Genomic DNA, 20,248 nt, shown 5'->3' on the forward strand with positions numbered 1-20,248 from the left:
GGTCACACACACACACACACACACACACACACACACACACACACACACACACACACACACACACACACACACACCTGTAGTTGCAGTATGAAGTAGTCTACAGGGTGGTTGTGTAGAGGTAGTGGTCACACACACATACACCTGTAGTAGTAGTAGTATGAAGTAGTCTACAGGGTGGTTGTGTAGAGGTAGTGGTCACACACACACACTGACCTGTAGTAGCAGTATGAAGTAGTCTACAGGGTGGTTGTGTGTGTAAAGGTAGTGGTCACACACACACACACACCTGTAGTAGTAGTAGTATGAAGTAGTCTACAGGGTGGTTGTGTAGAGGTAGTGGTCACACACACACACACTGACCTGTAGTTGCAGTATGAAGTAGTCTACAGGGTGGTTGTGTAGAGGTAGTGGTCACACACACACCTGTAGTACCAGTATGAAGTAGTCTACAGGGTGGTTGTGTAGAGGTAGTGGTCACACACACTGACCTGTAGTAGCAGTATGAAGTAGTCTACAGGGTGGTTGTGTAGAGGTAGTGGTCACACACACACTGACCTGTAGTAGCAGTATGAAGTAGTGTACAGGGTGGTTGTGTAGAGGTAGTGGTCACACACACACTGACCTGTAGTAGCAGTATGAAGTAGTGTACAGGGTGGTTGTGTGTGTAGAGGTAGTGGTCACACACACACACTGACCTGTAGTAGTAGTATGAAGTAGTCTACAGGGTGGTTGCGTGTGTAGAGGTAGTGGTCTGCGCTCAGGCGGTTGGAGGGGTCAAAGTGGACTTCCTGGTTGACACTGGGGTGACGCAGCAGATGGAACAACACCTTCTCTGACACACGGGCTGGACTGAAGTGTTCTACCTCTGTGAGGAGACACACACAGTTACAGGAGAGGACAGACACACACACACACACACACACACACACACACACACACACACACACACACACACACACACACACACACACACACACACACCATCTTCTCAGGACCTTTCCAAGAAACACACATTGTCGTTGCTTTGCACAAGCGTGTTGCCAAATACACAGGTGTGTGTTGCTTTCGTTACCCAATACATTTGTGTAGGGCTGGGGCAAAAGCCTGTACACCTCGCAACTATCCAGGAGCCGGGTTTGGCGATCCCGGGCCTACGGTTTCATCAATTGTCATTAGATTCTACATTCTGTTCTGTTTTAAGTCCAAACCGTATGGGCTTAAGATGGCGCCATGTCAAGCAGCTGAAGAGGACAGAAATGTCAAACAACAGAGACCCCACATCCAAAGTCTACGTCCTACAACACACACAGATTAACTATGCCTGTTGAATATCCATTCCTGACTATTTTCCACTGTGAGTATTTCTTTCCATTGACTTCTATTTCAGTGATTTGATCATTACTAGTGGTGTTAACAGGGGCGCAACTTTTTTTTTTTTTTAATCCAGTCAGATAAACACTCCAAACAGCCTACCCGACCGTTTGGAGGTGTCCGCATGGTCCTAAAGCACACAGTTGCCTTGTTTAGTCCTACTTATCATTGGAATTGGAATGTGATACAAAACCCGACCCCAGTGAAAGTTACACTGTCACGGTCCTGGTAAACCACTGACTGAGTGGGAAGGTTAGGGTCATAACAGGCTGGATACATGAGAAGTGTGGGTGTCTCATTTCATTTACTCATTTACTCATTTTAAGGAGTCTTTCTAACGCATGGACACACATGTACTCCCACCTCTGGACAGGAAGCGGTGTGTGGCCAGCAGTAGCTGGGGAGAGGTGCGTATCTTGGGTTCACCCTCGGGAAGTTTGAACAGAGAGAATTCTTCGTGGACGCTGCGAGGCTCCAGGGAAATCTCCAGAGGGGCCAGAGGACGCTTCACCTTCATGTCGACTACAGAAAGACAGGGTGGAGGGAGAGGGGTTAGGGGACAGGGTGGAGGGAGAGGGGTTAGGGGACAGGAGGGAGGGAGGGAGGGAGAGGGGTTAGGGGACAGGAGGGAGGGAGAGGGGTTAGGGGACAGGGGGGAGGGAGAGAGGGGAGGGGAGGGAGGGAGAGGGGTTAGGGGACAGGAGGAGGGAGGAGAGGGGTTAGGGGACAGGGGGAGGGAGGGAGAGGGTTAGGGGACAGGAGGGAGGGAGGGAGAGGGGTTAGGGGACAGGAGGGAGGGAGGGAGAGGGGTTAGGGGACAGGAGGGAGGGAGGGAGAGGGGTTAGGGGAGAGGAGGGAGGGAGGGAGAGGCGTTAGGGGACAGGATGGAGGGAGGGAGAGGGGGTAGGGGACAGGAGGGAGGGAGGGAGAGGGGTTAGGGGACTGGAGGGAGGGAGGGAGAGGGGTTAGGGGACAGGAGGGAGGGAGGGAGAGGGGTTAGGGGACGGGAGGGAGAGGGGTTTAGGGACAGAGAGGGCAAGAGAGGAGGGATATAAATTGTAGGAAGACTGAAGGAAATTCTAGCAATCATACTAAATACTGTTCTCTTACCCAGTAACCCATTACACAAACGCTCTCTGTATCTCATTCATTCCCATAGACACACTCTTACATTCTCTTAATTCTCACACTATTCTCTATATACTATTCTATTCACACTATTCTCACAATCTATTCGTCTTACTGTATCCGTCAGACTCATCCAGGATCTCTGATTTGATGATCTCCTCGATGACGTCCTCCAAGGTGACCAATCCCAGCACCTCGTAGAAGGGATCCCCCTCCCCCTCGTTGTTCACCTTCTGAACGATGGCCAGGGCTGAGTTTCCTGGAGAGAGGGGTAAAAGGGTCAGGAGCCCATCAAAGGTGAATTCATAAGCGGATCACAACTTTGGCTGTTCACAAGGCAGGCCTCCGTAGGTCGCATTAAAGAAATTACTGACTTTATTGGCTATTTTTCTAAAAAAACTATCACCACACGTGCGCGTGCACGCAAGCATGCACAGTCTGACCTTTCTTGAACTCCTCCAGCATGGAGTCCAGTTTGGTGTCGTTGAAGACAAAGTGCAGCGGGTGGTTGTAGAACTTGGTGATGGTTGTCATGGGAGTACAGTCATCAGGGTCGACCAGAGCCAGGTCCTTCACGTACAGTATCTCCACGATGTTGGACCTGGGTAAATTACATTAGATACCTGTTAGTGTGTGACTGCATGCGTGTGTGCGTCAGGGGAGAATGACTGCCCCCCCCCCCGCCCCCCATTGAAAACACGGAAGTTCAAGTCCGTCCGCATTTAAGCAGTAAACGGGATCCCCCCATTATAGTTATTCATAGAACCAGTCATTGGTGTGTGTGTGGCCCTTTAAGTGCGTGTCAGATCTTCCCACCTCTCCTCTTCGTAGATTGGGACACGCGTGTATCCACTCTGCATGATCTCGGACATGGTGGAGAAGTCCAGCACAGAGGTGGACGACAGCATGAAACAGTCCTTGAGCGGAGTCAGGATGTCCTCCACTGTCTTACTGCGCAGCGCACCACGGCTAAACTCCTCCTTCACAAACTCACTGCAATGGAATCACAACAGCGATGACAATGGATGGATTACATGGACACCATATACAGGGCCTTCAAAAGAACTTTACAAAAACGCTCAAAACACCCTAGGCAGAGGAAGGAGAACTACAGCGCTAGAGAGCTAGGAGAGTAAAAAGCTTTTGTTACAGCCCAGCACTCACCAACCTGATCAGGTTCATGATAGGCTGGAACAAAAGCCTGCACCCGTTGGCCACCCCATTCATAGAGCAGTGTGTGCCACCCATGAACACAACACACGGTCATCTGTGTGTGTGTGTGTGTGTGTGTGTGTGTGTGTGTGTGTGTGTGTGTGTGTGTGTGTGTGTGTGTGTGTGTGTGTGTGTGTGTGTGTGTGTGTTACCTGTAGGGGTCGTTGACATTGGTGCGTATCATCTCCATGGCCCTCTCCCTCACGCCGCAGGTGCTGATGTCACGCCTCAGTGCCAGATCCAGCACCAGGCCCAGTGGGCACGACAGTGGGCACGTCAGCACCATACACACCTGGTAGTTAAGAGAAAGGAGGAGCCTGTTCAATGATATCGTATTAGGAAAAAGTATGATAAAGGGTCCTAGAAGCCACCCGTCCAACCAGAGGCTAAAGGAAACTGAGGTCGTGTTCATTAGGGCAGTGGTTCTCACACCTCTCCCCGGGGATCCCCGGACATGTCACAATTTTGTTGTAGCCCTGAAGTAGCTCACCTCAGTCACCTAGTCAGGAGACGTGTTCCCCTGCTCAGACATTGCACGCGTGAACCAACGGTCGAGTGCCACATCACTGACTGTGCCGTCGGGCACCAGATTGCTATAACACATGATGTGGTTAGCTGATAGGTAAAACGCCTATCCGGGAGTTGTAAGATCCGGCATGTGTCTGAGCGGAGGAACACGACCAAAGGCTTGGCTGAGTTGACAAGTCGAATCAGGTGTGCTAAGTCTGGAACTGATAAAATACATGTAACGGCTAGGGGTCCCCAAGGAAAGGTATGAGAACCACTGCATTAAGGGCAACAGAATAGGTCTTCAAAAAGGTAGTCCCTCCCTGTCCGTTTCCTTCTGGTTGGTGCCTAATGAACACAAGCCTGGCTTTACATACAGACCTGTGCCAGCCAGGTGAGGCCTGGGGCCAGCTGGAAGCCGTAGCAGGAACACACTATGTGTGGAACCAGCTCTGACACCAGGAAGATGAGGAACCCGCTGGTGAAGACGGCGGGCGCTATGGAACCCACGGCCAGGTAGAGCAGCACACCTAGAACCGAATGGCCCAGAGCGCACAGGAAAAGCAGGGAACACACCTAGAACCGAGAGTGGAGAGATGTGGAGTAAGATAGCGTGGAGCCAGAGAGATGTCACACATGTGAATATTCTTGAGGGTAGTGCAGGGGTCTCCGGTCCTGGAGAGCTACTGGGTATGCATGCAGGCTTTTGTTCCAATCTAGACACCAGCTGATTATCTGAAACAGGTGCGTTAGTGCTGGGATGGAACAAAAGCCTGCATGCATACCCAGAACGCTGGCTCTACAGGACTGGTGAAAGTTGGAGACCCCCCAAATCCTGGTGTTTAACTGTGTGTGTGTGTGTGTGTACACTAGGGACCCACCAGGAAGTTGCCTCTTCTCCGGATGGGCTCGAGGCGCTTGGCGGCCCGTTTGTCTTCCTCAGAGCCGCAGCTGTGCAGGACATAGAGCTCCAGAGGGTCCAGCCACAGCAGGCTGAGGTTCACAGTCCTCAGCACCCCACACACCAGGATCAGCAGCACAATCAGCGCCGCCACACCCCACGGAGGGATGTCGTCCGCTGGGAGACCATTTTCGTTGTTGATCCGCAGCCTGTCCGGTCCCACTGACACCCAACTCCCGCTCTTCAGCACACACAGGTGGTAGGTCGGGTTGGCATCATCCCCTGCAGCGAGAGACATAATGCTCTTGTCCCGCACCTTCACCTCTATCAGCCCGCTGTACTCCTCGTCCGCCGTGACCTCCCCGGTGACCTGGAAGGCGGAGGTGTCACGGCGGGTCTCCTGACCACACGGGTCGGCTGCATCCCCCACCGCCCCGGCCTCTCCCAGTCTAGCCCCAGCGAACGCCACCCACGGCCAGGTACCATTCAGATTCGAGCCGAACAGCCGGAGCTTGAAACTGGCCCCTTGCGGCGCAGAGATGATCCTCTCCTTCATATACACCCGGCCTTCTGGGTCCTCCAGTCGCAACCCCAGAACGCGCGGGGCTTGCTGGCTGCAGGCGCCGTCCCCGATCCTCCCGCAGAGCAACAATATCATCAACAAGAACCGTAGGTCTGCCAAGCTGGCCACCATATTGGAATTGGGCAGCTGGGCTCTGCGCGAATCATGTGACTGCTTCCCTCTCGCAGCTGCCCGCCCACGGAGGCTCTGCGAGCCACACAGCGCTCAGATAAAAACTGGCTCCCTTTTGACGCCATTTTGGGGAGAAATCCGCTGCTCTCGTTCAGAGCCACAATGGACGCACTTTCCTCGCAAACTAAACCCACCTTCTCAGAAATTAACCAATGAGAGTCCATGGTTGATGACATCCAATGGGTGCAGGGAAAATGAGTATCGTGCCACGCCCATCTTTGTTTGAGAGTCTTGAAAACAAGTCAAATTTAAAGGGTCTTCGTCAATATTCCTTGACGCATAATTGAGATGACTTAGGCAGCCTAACGACTCTGTAACTAACCATTTGCCGGGCTTTTTTGTTGTTGTTTTCCTTCGTTTGATGGACATTGTTATCATCAGCTTTGTTCGGTGCATTGAAAACACAGATCCAGGATCAGTTTACCCTCCCTCCCTAAATCCTAACCTCAACTATTCTGGGGAGGGAGCACACAATTTACACAGACCAGCACCTACTAGGGACAAAGTCATCATACTCTGTGCGCAGACAGCTCCCTCTGACACATGGGCGGATACATTCACAAGAGAATCCTAAAGAGTCTGGGTCAGTTAAAACATGGTTACTGATGAAGGATTCCTGTGAAGCACCTGTCACTGAGCCAAAACTCTGTAGTCACCATGTAACTCAGATGAACACACACCATGGACATACAGTGGAAGGCTTCTACTGGGCCTGTATACTTTTGTACCCAACAAACTGAACTAGATCACTTTGTGCCGTTGTGAAGTTATGCACCACAGAGCATTTTTGTTTACCTTTTGTTACTTAGCCTACTTTGTCACATAGCTCCACTGTTTGCCAACAGTCACTAATCTTTGTGACCTACTGTTGACATTGCGATTGTGGGGAAACCTCATCTGTTTTTGTACATTTGACTCAACTAAAGTGAGAAAAACAGTGAACAACAGACAGTCAAATAAAAAAAGAGAACAGGAGACAGTAGTTTACGTAGAGAAATAGAACTCAGGTTTATTAACCCCCGTGTTGACTTCTTCACAGCTCCCTCCAAAGTCATTATAAAACAGTATGTACACGTCGCTTTAAGTTAAACAACCCCAGGGGTCAGATGAAGTGACAGGCGTTTACTCTTCAATCAACATCGCCCTCCAAGAAAGAAAAACAACAGACCGGGGAGAAGTCTCTACCGCAGAACTTTACCGCCGATCAGTCATTAAACAGGAGTCGTAGTTGTTGAAAACAAGCACTCCGAGCCCCTAACTTTAAGTCATACATAGAACCTTCAGAACGTCATCACTGACCAGCTTCTTGTGGAAGACTCGAGCAGAGAGAAGGAGATCAGTGTGTGTGCCTGGAGGCCAGACCCGTAGTCTCTGTCAGACTGTTCAGTGTGTTTTTTTTTACATATGGGGCCCGACACTGGACTCATGTGCTTATCTCTGTCTGAGTAACCCGTATTAGACTGGAGTGTTTATAATCATTGAACTCTGAGCACAAAAACATCCTTCTTGGAGGACAGTGTTCTATTCCATTGTAGGGTTCTGGTTCCCAAACACCCAGTCTAGCAGTATGGCACCAGCCTGAACCCAGATCGGTTTGTGCCATCTCCTATATAGTAGTTGGCGGAGAGCCAAAACAGATCTGGGACCAGGCTAGTATGGCACCCCTTTGTTTACGCAGTGGAAAAGCTGTCCCTGGTCTGAGAATACAGCACCAGAACTCTTAAACCCTCTTCGTTTTAGGTTGAATAATCACACCGGGGCTCAGCTAACAACACAGCAGAGCAGAGCCTGGCTGCCAGTTAAGCCTTGCCCTCCCGCCAGGAACCACCCACCAGCTACAAGGATCTGGACATTAAAAAGAGCTTATAAGACTGTTCAGACCAGCAGTCAAGGAATGTCAATATAACATGACCGGCGGGAGAGGAGGGAAGAGAGGAGAAGGGAAGAAGTGGGGGTGTGAGGGGAGAGAAGCTGGGGGAGAGGGTAAGGAAAGTAGCAGAGTAGGGAGGATGAGGAGAGGAAAGAAGTGGGGGTGTGAGGGGAGAGAAGCTGGGGGAGAGGGTAAGGAAAGTAGCAGAGTAGGGAGGATGAGGAGAAGGGAAGAAGTGGGGGTGTGAGGGGAGAGAAGCTGGGGGAGAGGGTAAGGAAAGTAGCAGAGTAGGGAGGAAGAGGAGAGGAAAGAAGTGGGGGTGTGAGGGGAGAGAAGCTGGGGGAGAGGGTAAGGAAAGTAGCAGAATAGTGAGGAAGAGGAGAAGGGAAGAAGTGGGGGTGTGAGGGGAGAGAAGCTGGGGGAGAGGGTAAGGAAAGTAGCAGAGTAGGGAGGAAGAGGAGAGGAAAGAAGTGGGGGTGTGAGGGGAGAGAAGCTAGGGGAGAGGGTAAGGAAAGTAGCAGAGTAGGGAGGAAGAGGAGAAGGGAAGAAGTGGGGGTGTGAGGGGAGAGAAGCTGGGGGAGAGGGTAAGGAAAGTAGCAGAGTAGGGAGGAAGAGGAGAGGAAAGAAGTGGGGGTGTGAGGGGAGAGAAGCTGGGGGAGAGGGTAAGGAAAGTAGCAGAGTAGGGAGGAAGAGGAGAGGAAAGAAGTGGGGGTGTGAGGGAAGAGAAGCTAGGGGAGAGGGTAAGGAAAGTAGCAGAGTAGGGAGGAAGAGGAGAAGGGGAGAGAAGCTAGGGGAGAGGGTAAGGTGTGGGAGGAAGAGGAGAAGGGAAGAAGTGGGGTGTGAGGGAGAGAAGCTGGGGGAGAGGGTAAGGAAAGTAGCAGAGTAGGGAGGAAGAGGAGAAGGGGAGAGAAGCTAGGGGAGAGGGTAAGGAAAGTAGCAGAGTAGGGAGGAAGAGGAGAAGGGAAGAAGTGGGGGTGTGAGGGGAGAGAAGCTGGGGGAGAGGGTAAGGAAAGTAGCAGAGTAGGGAGGAAGAGGAGAAGGGAAGAAGTGGGGGTGTGAGGGGAGAGAAGCTAGGGGAGAGGGTAAGGAAAGTAGCAGAGTAGGGAGGAAGAGGAGAAGGGAAGAAGTGGGGGTGTGAGGGGAGAGAAGCTGGGGGAGAGGGTAAGGAAAGTAGCAGAGTAGGGAGGAAGAGGAGAAGGGAAGAAGTGGGGGTGTGAGGGGAGAGAAGCTGGGGGAGAGGGTAAGGAAAGTAGCAGAGTAGGGAGGAAGAGGAGAGGAAAGAAGAGTGGAAAAGGAAAGGAGAGTGCTAGTGAAGGGCAAGGTAGTTCGGTCTAGCCAGACACAACAGAAGCTAACAGCTACATTAACACAGCGTTGCAATAAATCATGGTCAGAATGCTACTACACGCTACTTCAATGGGAGGAAAATGAATTTGAGAGAAAGGTAGAGATGTTCTTTGAGGTCAAAACAGAGCAATAATTTTATTGCTAATACAATATCTTCCAAGTAAAATGACTCAGTGGAAGGAGATAAAAGTTCTTATATATGTGGTAAGTATTCTCACAGAGGGTACTTTATACATGTGTTCCATATAGGCATCCCCCCTCGCACTCCCATCACAGATAATATAGTAGAATGTCTTCACAATATACAGTAGTATTCACAGTAACATAGTACAAGCAGGAAATGTATAACAAATCTCTTCCTCCGTCCCAGTAACCCGTTGACAGACAAAAACAAAATAAATACAACAACGCTTTCATAATCTGACTGTTCTCAGTAGACTAGGACCTTCGCAGCCAACCAGTGGCTAGACTGGGAACTAGACCAGTGGTGTAATGGAACCAGTAAGGCCCAATGCTATGAAGTGACCTATGTGAACCAGCAGTCAGGTCTAGGGTTTTTGTGTGTAGTAGTGTGTAAGGCTGCACCAACCACAGACTTAGAAATCCTAGAATGGACGACCCCATTCGATACCCTGTACTGAGGGGCGTGTGTCCGTTCTATTGATTCCAATTCTAAGGAGGGGATATCCTCTTAAAACTCAGGTAGGAACAGACCTCACAGAAATTCTTTGGAATAAACACTCAGTTCTCTCTCGTTGTTCTAAAGTGATTCTCTTACCAGTGGTAAGTATTTACTTAGAAATACATGTGTATGTGTACATTCTTTTCCTTCATGTCGACCGTTGCTCGAGTTACTTCATTGTCACGTCATAATATATTTCTAGGGATCAAGACAGGTAGATGATAGCAGCATTATATGTCTGGTCTGCCCTCCACCCAGAGAGAATGCATGGTGAGGGGAACACATGTAGTCATCTCTAAGACAGCACGGCAGGGCACAGTGAGTAACAGCTTCATTTATACACACAATAAATCCGACATCAGATTGAATCTGAAGGGTCAATTGTGGATCCCCTGGTTTTTGGAATGTCTTTTTGGAGTACCTACCATGTAAATGGTAAGGGAACATTGTGGTGGAGGTGGCGTGCCTTTTTGTCGTGTCGTTAGCAGTGGCAACAACCCCTCACTGATTGTATCATCACACGGTAAAACACAATTCTAAACTCCACTGTGACATCACACACAAACTCTGAACTCAACTCCATTGTGGCATCACAAAGTGGAATGTTAACTCCATAGTGACATCACCCCTGAAAACAGTGACTTCAAAATTCCATTGTGACATCACTCAGTAACACTCCAAAGCAACCAATCATGTTAAACCACAGCGTCTCAGATGCTAGTCCACTGCTTATTATGTGAAATTATACAAGCAGGAAAATGAGCTCGTATTGTAGTTGAATTGAGCTCTGTTCACAAATAGGAAGCGGAGCTAGTATCATAGTGAAATTATACAATAATACAAAAATAAAGAGGCGCTAGTATCATAGTTGAATTGAGCTCTGTTCAGTTAGGTGTGTTTGAGAGTTTGTAGGTTCTGGGGGAGTTGGTTGCAGTACAGTAGAAAAGTCTCTGTTTAGGAGTATCAGTCACAGTACATGGAGTTTTGAGAGTCTTCAACAAAAGAAAAACAATCTATACAATATAAAACATTGACATCAAATAAATCTCAAAATACATAAAAAAAGTAATCTGTAATGCAAAATAAATATATTCATATTTAAATAATTAATCATATAATATACTTCACATCTCTGGTTAGGTGGGTTCATGGTAAACAAACCCAGCTGTCAGTCAATTAGCCAGCCAACTCCTCCCCTCCAGCAACCCCGCCCTCCACCCCAGCCTGATAGGCCTGACAGGGTCAAGTGGTCATAAACTTTCCGAAATGAGAGACAGCTCAGAAGGTACACACACAAACCGCTACACTCCTGTCAAGCCCGTGTCAACAGGCCCCAAACTCAATAATCCCCTAATACTAACGTTTTTTGGAAATTGCCATATTTGGAAGAAAGAACAGACACCAAAAAAATAAAAATAAAAACAAGATTCTAGAAATCCCTCCTGAGAATGTTCCATTTGTATGGGGGGGGGGGGGTGTTGAATGTAATTTCCATGGAAACGGAGCACGTGGGAGGGGAGTGGTACAGAAAGTGTTTTAGAGAACACAGGTGTGTGTAGATGAGAGTTCACAGTGAACACTAAGCTAAAATGCATGAATCTCTAAATATCGCTACATTTCTCTTTAAAAACATATTTGCTGTCACTACAGGTCATATTTCTATATTTATTTATACTGACAACCGGAGTGCAGAGAATCAACACATATTATAAGCATGCTATACATGGTGGTCTATCTCCCCCTCCTCCCCACCAACAAAGCTGATCCCAGACTGTGCCTGCAGCCACCGGAAAACTGTCTGACACACACTGCATACACACGCACTGAACCGTATGACAGAGACAAGCTGCATCACACACACTGAACCGTATGACAGAGACCAGCTGCATCACACACACTCTGCACACGTGTGTAATGCACCTGTGTTGCCCGTCACGCCCGCTCTTCACCCCATCTTGAGAGGTAGGTGGGCGGGTAGGGCATGAGACATGACTGTTCCCACAATGCACCTTAGAATCTTCCAGTGCTCCAGTCCACGGCCAACAAAACTTGTGTGTATTCAATTTTTACAAATCTTAACAACAACAACCCCCCCCCCACACAGGGGTTGTTGTCAGATGGTGCTCTCTGTGTGTGCGTGGCTGATGGTGTGCACGTGTGTGTGCATGTGTTGGTGTGTGTGAGGGTGTTGTGTGTGTGTTTGTGGGTAGCTGGGCCTGCGTGTGCCGCTTACGCAGTTTTGTGGCTGCTCAGACAGCAGAGAGGTCTTCTCACCCGGACCATTCTCCCCCCCTGGCCTCACGGAAGAGGGGGATTTGGGGGGGAGAGAGGTGCAGGGAAGAGGTGGGTGGGGGAGAGAGGAGGTGGAGGGCGGAGGCGGGTGAGTGGTGCGTGCACCCGAGGAGGCAGGAGGAGGTGTTTGAGGAAGCGGGGTGCCTTTGGTGGGAGGAGGGGTGGATTGGGGCAGGGCCGGGCGGGGGTTGACTTGAGTGGGGGTGGTGGTTTGGGGTAAGGGGGTACGGCTGGTGGGAGGGGGGGTGGGATGGGGGAGAGCAAGGGGGCGCTTGAAAGGTGTGGTGGCCAGGGGGAGGGGGGTACGGGGAGGGGCTGGTGGGGTGATGGGGAGCGCAGAGGTGCTGTCCAGACGGGGGTGGCTGCCCTCGGGGGACTGGGGGGTGCTGTCCAGCCTCGACGCCAGCAGACCATTCTGGTACTGAGAACGAGTGATCTGAGGAGAGGAAAGAGAGTGTTAGGAAGAGAGAGGAGAAGAAAAACAAGGATATGAGAGAGACAGCAAAGTGTGCTTTGAGAGAGTATGGCGTCATGAACAGACAATCATCATCACAGGGACAACCCAGGGTGCACTGGCCCTCAGAGATGTAACGCTCCCTTTACTTTGGTGGGTAAACGCTCCTGCTGCCATTCAGTTGGGCTGGTAAAAGGCTTCTCAGCAGCGTTTACATGTGTTTACCCTCCACTACCCCACTGCTGGTCATTCAGTTGGGCTGGTAAAAGGCTTCTCAGCAGCATTTACCCTCCACTACACCACTGCTGGCCATTCAGTTGGGCTGGTAAAAGGCTTCTCAGCAGCGTTTACCCTCCACTACCCCACTGCTGCCATTCAGTTGGGCTGGTAAAAGGCTTCTCAGCAGCGTTTACCCTCCACTACCCCACTGCTGGCCATTCAGTTGGGCTGGTAAAAGGCTTCTCAGCAGCGTTTATCCTCCACTACCCCACTGCTGGCCATTCAGTTGGGCTGGTAAAAGGCTTCTCAGCAGCGTTTATCCTCCACTACCCCACTGCTGGCCATTCAGTTGGGCTGGTAAAAGGCTTCTCAGCAGCGTTTATCCTCCACTACCCCACTGCTGGCCATTCAGTTGGGCTGGTAAAAGGCTTCTCAGCAGCGTTTATCCTCCACTACCCCATTCTGCTGGCCATTCAGTTGGGCTGGTAAAGGCTTCTCAGCAGCGTTTATCCTCCACTGCTGTTTACCCTCCACTACCCCACTGCTGGCCATTCAGTTGGGCTGGTAAAAGGCTTCTCAGCAGCGTTTACCCTCCACTACCCCACTGCTGGCCATTCAGTTGGGCTGGTAAAAGGCTTCTCAGCAGCGTTTACCCTCCACTACACCACTGCTGGCCATTCAGTTGGGCTGGTAAAAGGCTTCTCAGCAGTGTTTACCCTCCACTACCCCACTGCTGGCCATTCAGTTGGGCTGGTAAAAGGCTTCTCAGCAGTGTTTACCCTCCACTACCCCACTGCTGGCCATTCAGTTGGGCTGGTAAAAGGCTTCTCAGCAGCGTTTACCCTCCACTACACCACTGCTGGCCATTCAGTTGGGCTGGTAAAAGGCTTCTCAGCAGCGTTTACCCTCCACTATACCACTGCTGGCCATTCAGTTGGGCTGGTAAAAGGCTTCTCAGCAGCGTTTACCCTCCACTACCGGTCATTCAGTTGGGCTGGTAAAAGGCTTCTCAGCAGCGTTTACCCTCCACTACCCCACTGCTGGTCATTCAGTTGGGCTGGTAAAAGGCTTCTCAGCAGCGTTTACCCTCCACTACCCCACTGCTGCCATTCAGTTGGGCTGGTAAAAGGCTTCTCAGCAGCGTTTACCCTCCACTACCCACTGCTGGCCATTCAGTTGGGCTGGTAAAAGGCTTCTCAGCAGCGTTTACCCTCCACTACCCCACTGCTGGCCATTCAGTTGGGCTGGTAAAAGGCTTCTCAGCAGTGTTTACCCTCCACTATTCCCCACTGCTGGCTGCATTCAGTTGGGCTGGTAAAGGCTTCTCAGCAGCGTTTACCCTCCACTACCCCACTGCTGGCCATTCAGTTGGGCTGGTAAAAGGCTTCTCAGCAGCGTTTACCCTCCACTACCCCACTGCTGGCCATTCAGTTGGGCTGGTAAAAGGCTTCTCAGCAGCGTTTACATGTGTTTACCCTCCACTACCCCACTGCTGGCCATTCAGTTGGGCTGGTAAAAGGCTTCTCAGCAGCGTTTACCCTCCACTACCCCACTGCTGGCCATTCAGTTGGGCTGGTAAAAGGCTTCTCAGCAGTGTTTACCCTCCACTACCCCACTGCTGGTCATTCAGTTGGGCTGGTAAAAGGCTTCTCAGCAGTGTTTACCCTCCACTACCCCACTGCTGGCCATTCAGTTGGGCTGGTAAAAGGCTTCTCAGCAGCGTTTACCCTCCACTACCCCACTGCTGTTCAGTTGGGCTGGTAAAAGGCTTCTCAGCAGTGTTTACCCTCCACTACCCCACTGCTGGTCATTCAGTTGGGCTGGTAAAAGGCTTCTCAGCAGTGTTTACCCTCCACTACCCCACTGCTGGCCATTCATTCTGGTAGTTGGGTTTACATGTGTTTACCCTCCACTACCCCACTGCTGGTCATTCAGTTGGGCTGGTAAAGGCTTCTCAGCAGCGTTTATCCTCCACTACCCCACTGCTGCCATTCAGTTGGGCTGGTAAAGGCTTCTCAGCAGTGTTTACCCTCCACTACCCCACTGCTGGTCATTCAGTTGGGCTGGTAAAGGCTTCTCAGCAGCGTTTCCACTACCCCACTGCTGCCATTCAGTTGGGCTGGTAAAGGCTTCTCACCCCTCCACTATACCACTGCTGGCCATTCAGTTGGGCTGGTAAAAGGCTTCTCAGCAGTGTTTACCCTCCACTATACCACTGCTGGCCATTCAGTTGGGCTGGTAAAAGGCTTCTCAGCAGCGTTTATCCTCCACTATACCACTGCTGGCCATTCAGTTGGGCTGGTAAAAGGCTTCTCAGCAGCGTTTACCCTCCACTACCCCACTGCTGGCCATTCAGTTGGGCTGGTAAAAGGCTTCTCAGCAGCGTTTACCCTCCACTACCCCACTGCTGGCCATTCAGTTGGGCTGGTAAAAGGCTTCTCAGCAGCGTTTATCCTCCACTACACCACTGCTGGCCATTCAGTTGGGCTGGTAAAAGGCTTCTCAGCAGCGTTTACCCTCCACTACCCCACTGCTGGCCATTCAGTTGGGCTGGTAAAAGGCTTCTCAGCAGGTTTACCCTCCACTACCCCACTGCTGCCATTCAGTTGGGCTGGTAAAAGCTTCTCAGCAGTGTTTACCCTCCACTACCCCACTGCTGGCCATTCAGTTGGGCTGGTAAAAGGCTTCTCAGCAGCGTTTACCCTCCACTACCCCACTGCTGGCCATTCAGTTGGGCTGGTAAAAGGCTTCCCTCCAGCAGCGTTTGGTAAAAGGCCTCCACTACCCCCACTGCTGGCCATTCAGTTGGGCTGGTAAAAGGCTTCTCAGCAGCAGCTGTTTACCCTCCACTACCCCACTACTGGCCATTCAGTTGGGCTGGTAAAAGGCTTCTCAGCAGCGTTTACCCTCCACTACCCCACTGCTGGCCATTCAGTTGGGCTGGTAAAAGGCTTCTCAGCAGCGTTTACCCTCCACTACCCCACTGCTGGCCATTCAGTTGGGCTGGTAAAAGGCTTCTCAGCAGCGTTTATCCTCCACTATACCACTGCTGGCCATTCAGTTGGGCTGGTAAAAGGCTTCTCAGCAGTGTTTATCCTCCACTATACCACTGCTGGCCATTCAGTTGGGCTGGTAAAAGGCTTCTCAGCAGCGTTTACTATGCTGGCCATTCAGTTGGGCTGGTAAAGGCCTCAGCAGTGTCCACTATACCACTGCTGCCATTCAGTTGGGCTGGTAAAAGGCTTCTCAGCAGCGTTTCCCCTCCACTACACCACTGCTGGCCATTCAGTTGGGCTGGTAAAAGGCTTCTCAGCAGCATTTACCCTCCACTACCCCACTGCTGGCCATTCAGTTGGGCTGGTAAAAGGCTTCTCACCTTAACGGCTTACAATTTCTGAAGCACAGGCATTTTAAAAAGTCACTTTTTAACCAGCACAACTGTAGAAATAGGGCCTTTTCCCATTGTAGTTTTTCCATTTCCATGGCACTGGCAGGGGTTAGAGGTTAAAGGTGAGTGTGTTACCTTGACATATTGCAGGTCAGTGAGAGCCCGGACGTAGAAGTCTGGTGTGTACTGGCAGGCGGTGAGCTGCGTGTTGCTAGCAGTTACTGAGCCGCATTCTCCGGAAGCGCCACGCTCAGTGCAGCTTAGCGACGCAGAGCGGTTCAGACCACTCGCGTGAGTTGGAGAACGGAACTCTGAGATACGGAGAGGGAGAGACAGGGTGAGCTGGAGATAACCCACACACATGAAGTACACACACACGCACATTCAGGCGCACACACAGTACATAAACACACACACACATTCAGGCGCACACACAGTACATAAACACACACGTGCACATTCAGGCGCACACACAGTACATAAACACACACGTGCACATTCAGGCGCACACAGAACAGTGAATTAGAGCAAACAACATGAAGAGAGAATGAGATTGTCCATTGATGGGGTAGACAGTAGGAGGATATGATTGTAGTGAGAGTGATGGGGTAGACAGTAGGAGGATATGATTGTAGTGAGAGTGATGGGGTAGACAATAGGAGGATATGATTGTAGTGAGAGTGATGGGGTAGACAGTAGGAGGATATGATTGTAGTGAGAGTGATGGGGTAGACAGTAGGAGGATATGATTGTAGTGAGAGTGATGGGGTAGACAGTAGGAGGATATGATTGTAGTGAGAGTGATGGGGTAGACAGTAGGAGGATATGATTGTAGTGAGAGTGATGGGGTAGACAGTAGGAGGATATGAAACAGTATTTGGCACGGCTGACAGCAACGACAGAGACGACATTGAGTTAATGAAAAACACTACAGCGTGGTCTGGATCACCAGCTGGATACTGGCGGTTAGTGAACATTGCAACACGTGCGGTCACACCTACAGTGCCATGAAAAACGTGGACAAATAAAATCTTAGTTATGCAACACCCAACGCCCCTGTGTGAAAAAGCAGTTGCTCCATCTTACAGAGGGAGAATCTCAGGCACTAGTAGGTGCATGGTTTTAAAAGGTTTGAAGTGCAGCAAGACCACGATCAAAATCACACACGCGTGTCTGCATCAGAATGGCTTGAAAAGCAATATTTTGTTTCGGAACGAACTAGTCAAAAGTCCAGACCGAGCTACCCTTTGCACACTCTTGGCATTCTCTCAACCAGCTTCATGAGGTAGACACCTGGAATGCATGTGTCCAAACGTTTGACTGGTACTGTGGAGGCGTGAGACTGATCGGCAACTCCAGGAAGCGTTTGACTGGTACTGTGGAGGCGTGAGACTGATCGGCAACTCCAGGAAGCGTTTGACTGGTACTGTGAGACTGATCGGCAACTCCAAGCGTTTGGTTGCAGCCATTGTAGATAAAGATGGCACAACCAGTTCACCGAGTGGCAGGGTGCAAAAACTTTTCACACAGCGGCATTGGGTGTCGCACAAGTTTAGTTTATTAAAGAAATTAAACACGCAGGTTCACTTTATCTAAAATGAGGTTTTGGTTGAAGGTCTGGTAACAAATCAGCGTCTAAAACATGTTAAAATCTAGAACGTTTGAAATGGGGGCAAATAGCTTTTCACGGCATTGTACACACAGCATCACAGAGAGCAACAGGTATATATATATATGCACAACACAGCAACACAAACGTATGCACACCCAAAGAGGAAGGATGAGTGTGATTGGTGATTACAGAGGAGGGTGGGGTTAAATTATGATTATATGCTGGGAGGGAGGGATTTTATCAGGTGCCAGGCTTCCCCATATCACATCAAGGATAGGGGGTGATGGGGACCAATCAACAGCCAGGATCAGGAGAAATGGCATTTTGGCAACCAATCAACGATGGTTCTATGCTGAAACCAAGTCACCTGTGGGCGTTTTGGTGTTCCTGAGCGTTCACCGTGGCTCAGAGATTGGCTCGCCAGACATGCCATGCAAATGAGGCTCTGATTGGCATGGGGGGAGTTGGGGGTTCGTAACTGTGTATGAGTGTTTGTGGTTGGGTAAGTTGGGGTTAAGGAGTGTGTAGTGAGTGATGCATGCCCTGTTCCAATGTTGACCCCTAGCTCGTTCCTTCTAGGCACACATCTGGTAATAGTATCACCGTGTCTTTTGGTAGGCTGGGTTGTCATCCTATTGCCTATACGTATATTCTTATATACTTTTCAGATCTAGTGCCTAGGGGAAGGGGTTAGGGAACTATATGGTACAGGAAGTAGTGAGTGGGTCAGAAGTAGTTTGGTGATTTCTGTGAAGTGAGTGAGTAGTGACCATAGAACTCTAATTCTATGCTAGTGACAGGATCAGGTCGTCGCACAAGATACAGTAGAAGATGCCTTTAACCACAGACCCAGTATCAGATTACCCCAAATGTAACCAATGAGGTAATAAGGAAACATCTGACCCTGGACCAGTGGTTAGGGCAACTAGTAGGGGTTAGAGGTCAGATATGAGAGGTAGTGCCGTGGAGCAGAGTGGCTCCACCTAGAGCCCCATCCAGCAAGTTTCTTCCTTCCTCCTCTATTCCTCCTCTTCCTCAGTCGGTACTGTGGAGTCCAGCTCTGCCACAGGTCTGAAGAAATTATCTGACGATAATGTTTCCTTCCTTCCTTCTTTCTTTCCCTCCTTCCTTCCTTCCTTCCATGTCACTGGTGAAAGCAGTACTGAGGAAACCAGATCAGTGAGTATTCCAAGGAAGAGACCAAGGAAGGAAGGAAAGGAAGAAAGGAGACTCATAATATGCACGTAACTTCATCTTAACCCTTACCTTATTGGAACAGGGCCTGTCAACTGAGTGACGTTGTCCCAGGCTGCTCTGCCCTGTCCTGTCCTGTCCTGTCCTGTCCTGCTGACTGAGGACAAACCCACTGATGTGACCTGATGTGACATACAATCCGTCAAAAGCACATAGGGCTCAGCTGCCATCCTCAGCAGTCATCGGCCCGAGTAAGAACTGCAAGTAGAACCTCACCACATCACTCAGTCACTAAGAGAGAGACCACTGCAGAGCACCGGCTTTTCCACCAACCTATTAATTCAATTACCATTCCAACTCCACCAGAGGGTATACTGGAACGTAAAATCAGCATTAAATATCAGACGCAAAAATTAGGCGAACTATACAGTATTAGCTAGGATTAGCGCAGCTGACTCATCTCGAGCGGCATTCACCGTCCTGTGAGTCGTCAAACCAGTGACATTAAGTGAAACAATAACGAGTGCAGTGTTTAAACCGGGCTACTGTGAGTCGGCTATCGAGTTCTGGAGGAGAGCGTCATAGAGCAGGGTTTCCCAAGCCGATTCAAATAAATCAAAGCTTGATGATGAGTTGGTTATTTGAACCAGCTGTGCAGTGCTAGGGCATAAACCAAAACGTGCCCCCAGGGGGGGGGCAGAACCGAGAATGGGGAAACTCTGCTCTAACTAATGCTCTCGGTAGCCGACTCACAGTAAGGCCTGATTAGATTAGGCTTTGTACCCTTTGGTTTCGAAAGGTAGTTAAAACAAACACAGAATGAGAGAAGAATAAAATCTTGGAAGGTAAGAGTAGAACGTTTTCATATTTTATTCTACTTCAGAGAAAAGCAGGTAAGGCAAACACTTGGTATAACTGACCCTAAATGTAAAGTATTTATATTCCTGTGGATCTCTAGGCTGTCTGCCTATCAGGTTGTACTTGCTGGAGCAGGGCTCTGAAGAAGAGGATGATGGGAGGGAAACAAAAAAGGTGATCTTGGCATAAAAAGGGGCCCCTCCCTCCCTCATGTTTACCCCTCCCCTCGGGGCGGTTGGTTCTTTTACCTGGGAAGCGAGAGAACAGAGAGAACCTCTTTAAAGAGAGACGTCGTGGAGGAGGGGACGTCACTGATGGGGAGAGAGGGGGAGTTACGGCTGAGCGAAGGGTGGGAGAAGGGGGAGAGAGAAAGACGCGCTCGTTTAATCATCGATAGGCAGTAATAGCACTGTAGGGTGCCCTGAAGACACAAACCTTTCTCCTCCAGAGCACATAGAC

General features: G+C 50.1%; 3 protein-coding genes across 54 annotated transcripts in view; 1 reads left to right on the top strand and 2 right to left on the bottom strand.

The window, feature by feature from the left end:
* The window catches only part of LOC118373094 (metal transporter CNNM3-like), a 30,694-nt gene extending 24,789 nt beyond the window's left edge, over nucleotides 1-5,905 (bottom strand). For all 50 annotated transcript variants that reach the window (XM_052521623.1, XM_052521628.1, XM_052521626.1 and 47 more), the window contains exons 1-8: nucleotides 5,100-5,905; nucleotides 4,600-4,794; nucleotides 3,864-4,003; nucleotides 3,316-3,492; nucleotides 2,943-3,100; nucleotides 2,615-2,758; nucleotides 1,735-1,893; nucleotides 696-865 (exon numbers count right to left, since the gene is read on the bottom strand). In XM_052521623.1, the coding sequence (XP_052377583.1) occupies nucleotides 696-865; nucleotides 1,735-1,893; nucleotides 2,615-2,758; nucleotides 2,943-3,100; nucleotides 3,316-3,492; nucleotides 3,864-4,003; nucleotides 4,600-4,794; nucleotides 5,100-5,813 (1,857 nt within the window). In that variant the 5' untranslated portion in view covers nucleotides 5,814-5,905. The remainder of the gene's footprint in view (nucleotides 1-695; nucleotides 866-1,734; nucleotides 1,894-2,614; nucleotides 2,759-2,942; nucleotides 3,101-3,315; nucleotides 3,493-3,863; nucleotides 4,004-4,599; nucleotides 4,795-5,099) is intronic.
* LOC127930804 (uncharacterized) overlaps nucleotides 1-20,248 on the top strand; it is a 300,690-nt gene that overhangs the window by 29,302 nt on the left and 251,140 nt on the right. The gene's annotated exons all lie outside the window — the stretch shown is intronic.
* The window catches only part of LOC118373097 (metal transporter CNNM4-like), a 34,573-nt gene continuing 25,510 nt past the window's right edge, over nucleotides 11,186-20,248 (bottom strand). Inside the window, exons 6-8 of one of the 3 annotated variants that reach the window (XM_052521574.1) lie at nucleotides 20,038-20,100; nucleotides 16,261-16,436; nucleotides 11,186-12,500 (exon numbers count right to left, since the gene is read on the bottom strand). In XM_052521574.1, coding sequence (XP_052377534.1) covers nucleotides 11,886-12,500; nucleotides 16,261-16,436; nucleotides 20,038-20,100 — 854 coding nt within the window. In that variant the 3' untranslated portion in view covers nucleotides 11,186-11,885. Of the gene's footprint in view, nucleotides 12,501-16,260; nucleotides 16,437-20,037; nucleotides 20,128-20,248 lie in introns of all 3 variants that reach the window. The other 2 variants (XM_052521573.1, XM_052521575.1) reach the window with 2 other exon arrangements.

This window comes from Oncorhynchus keta, chromosome 6 (assembly GCF_023373465.1).
Source record: "Oncorhynchus keta strain PuntledgeMale-10-30-2019 chromosome 6, Oket_V2, whole genome shotgun sequence".
NCBI classification, from domain to species: Eukaryota; Metazoa; Chordata; class Actinopteri; order Salmoniformes; family Salmonidae; genus Oncorhynchus; species Oncorhynchus keta.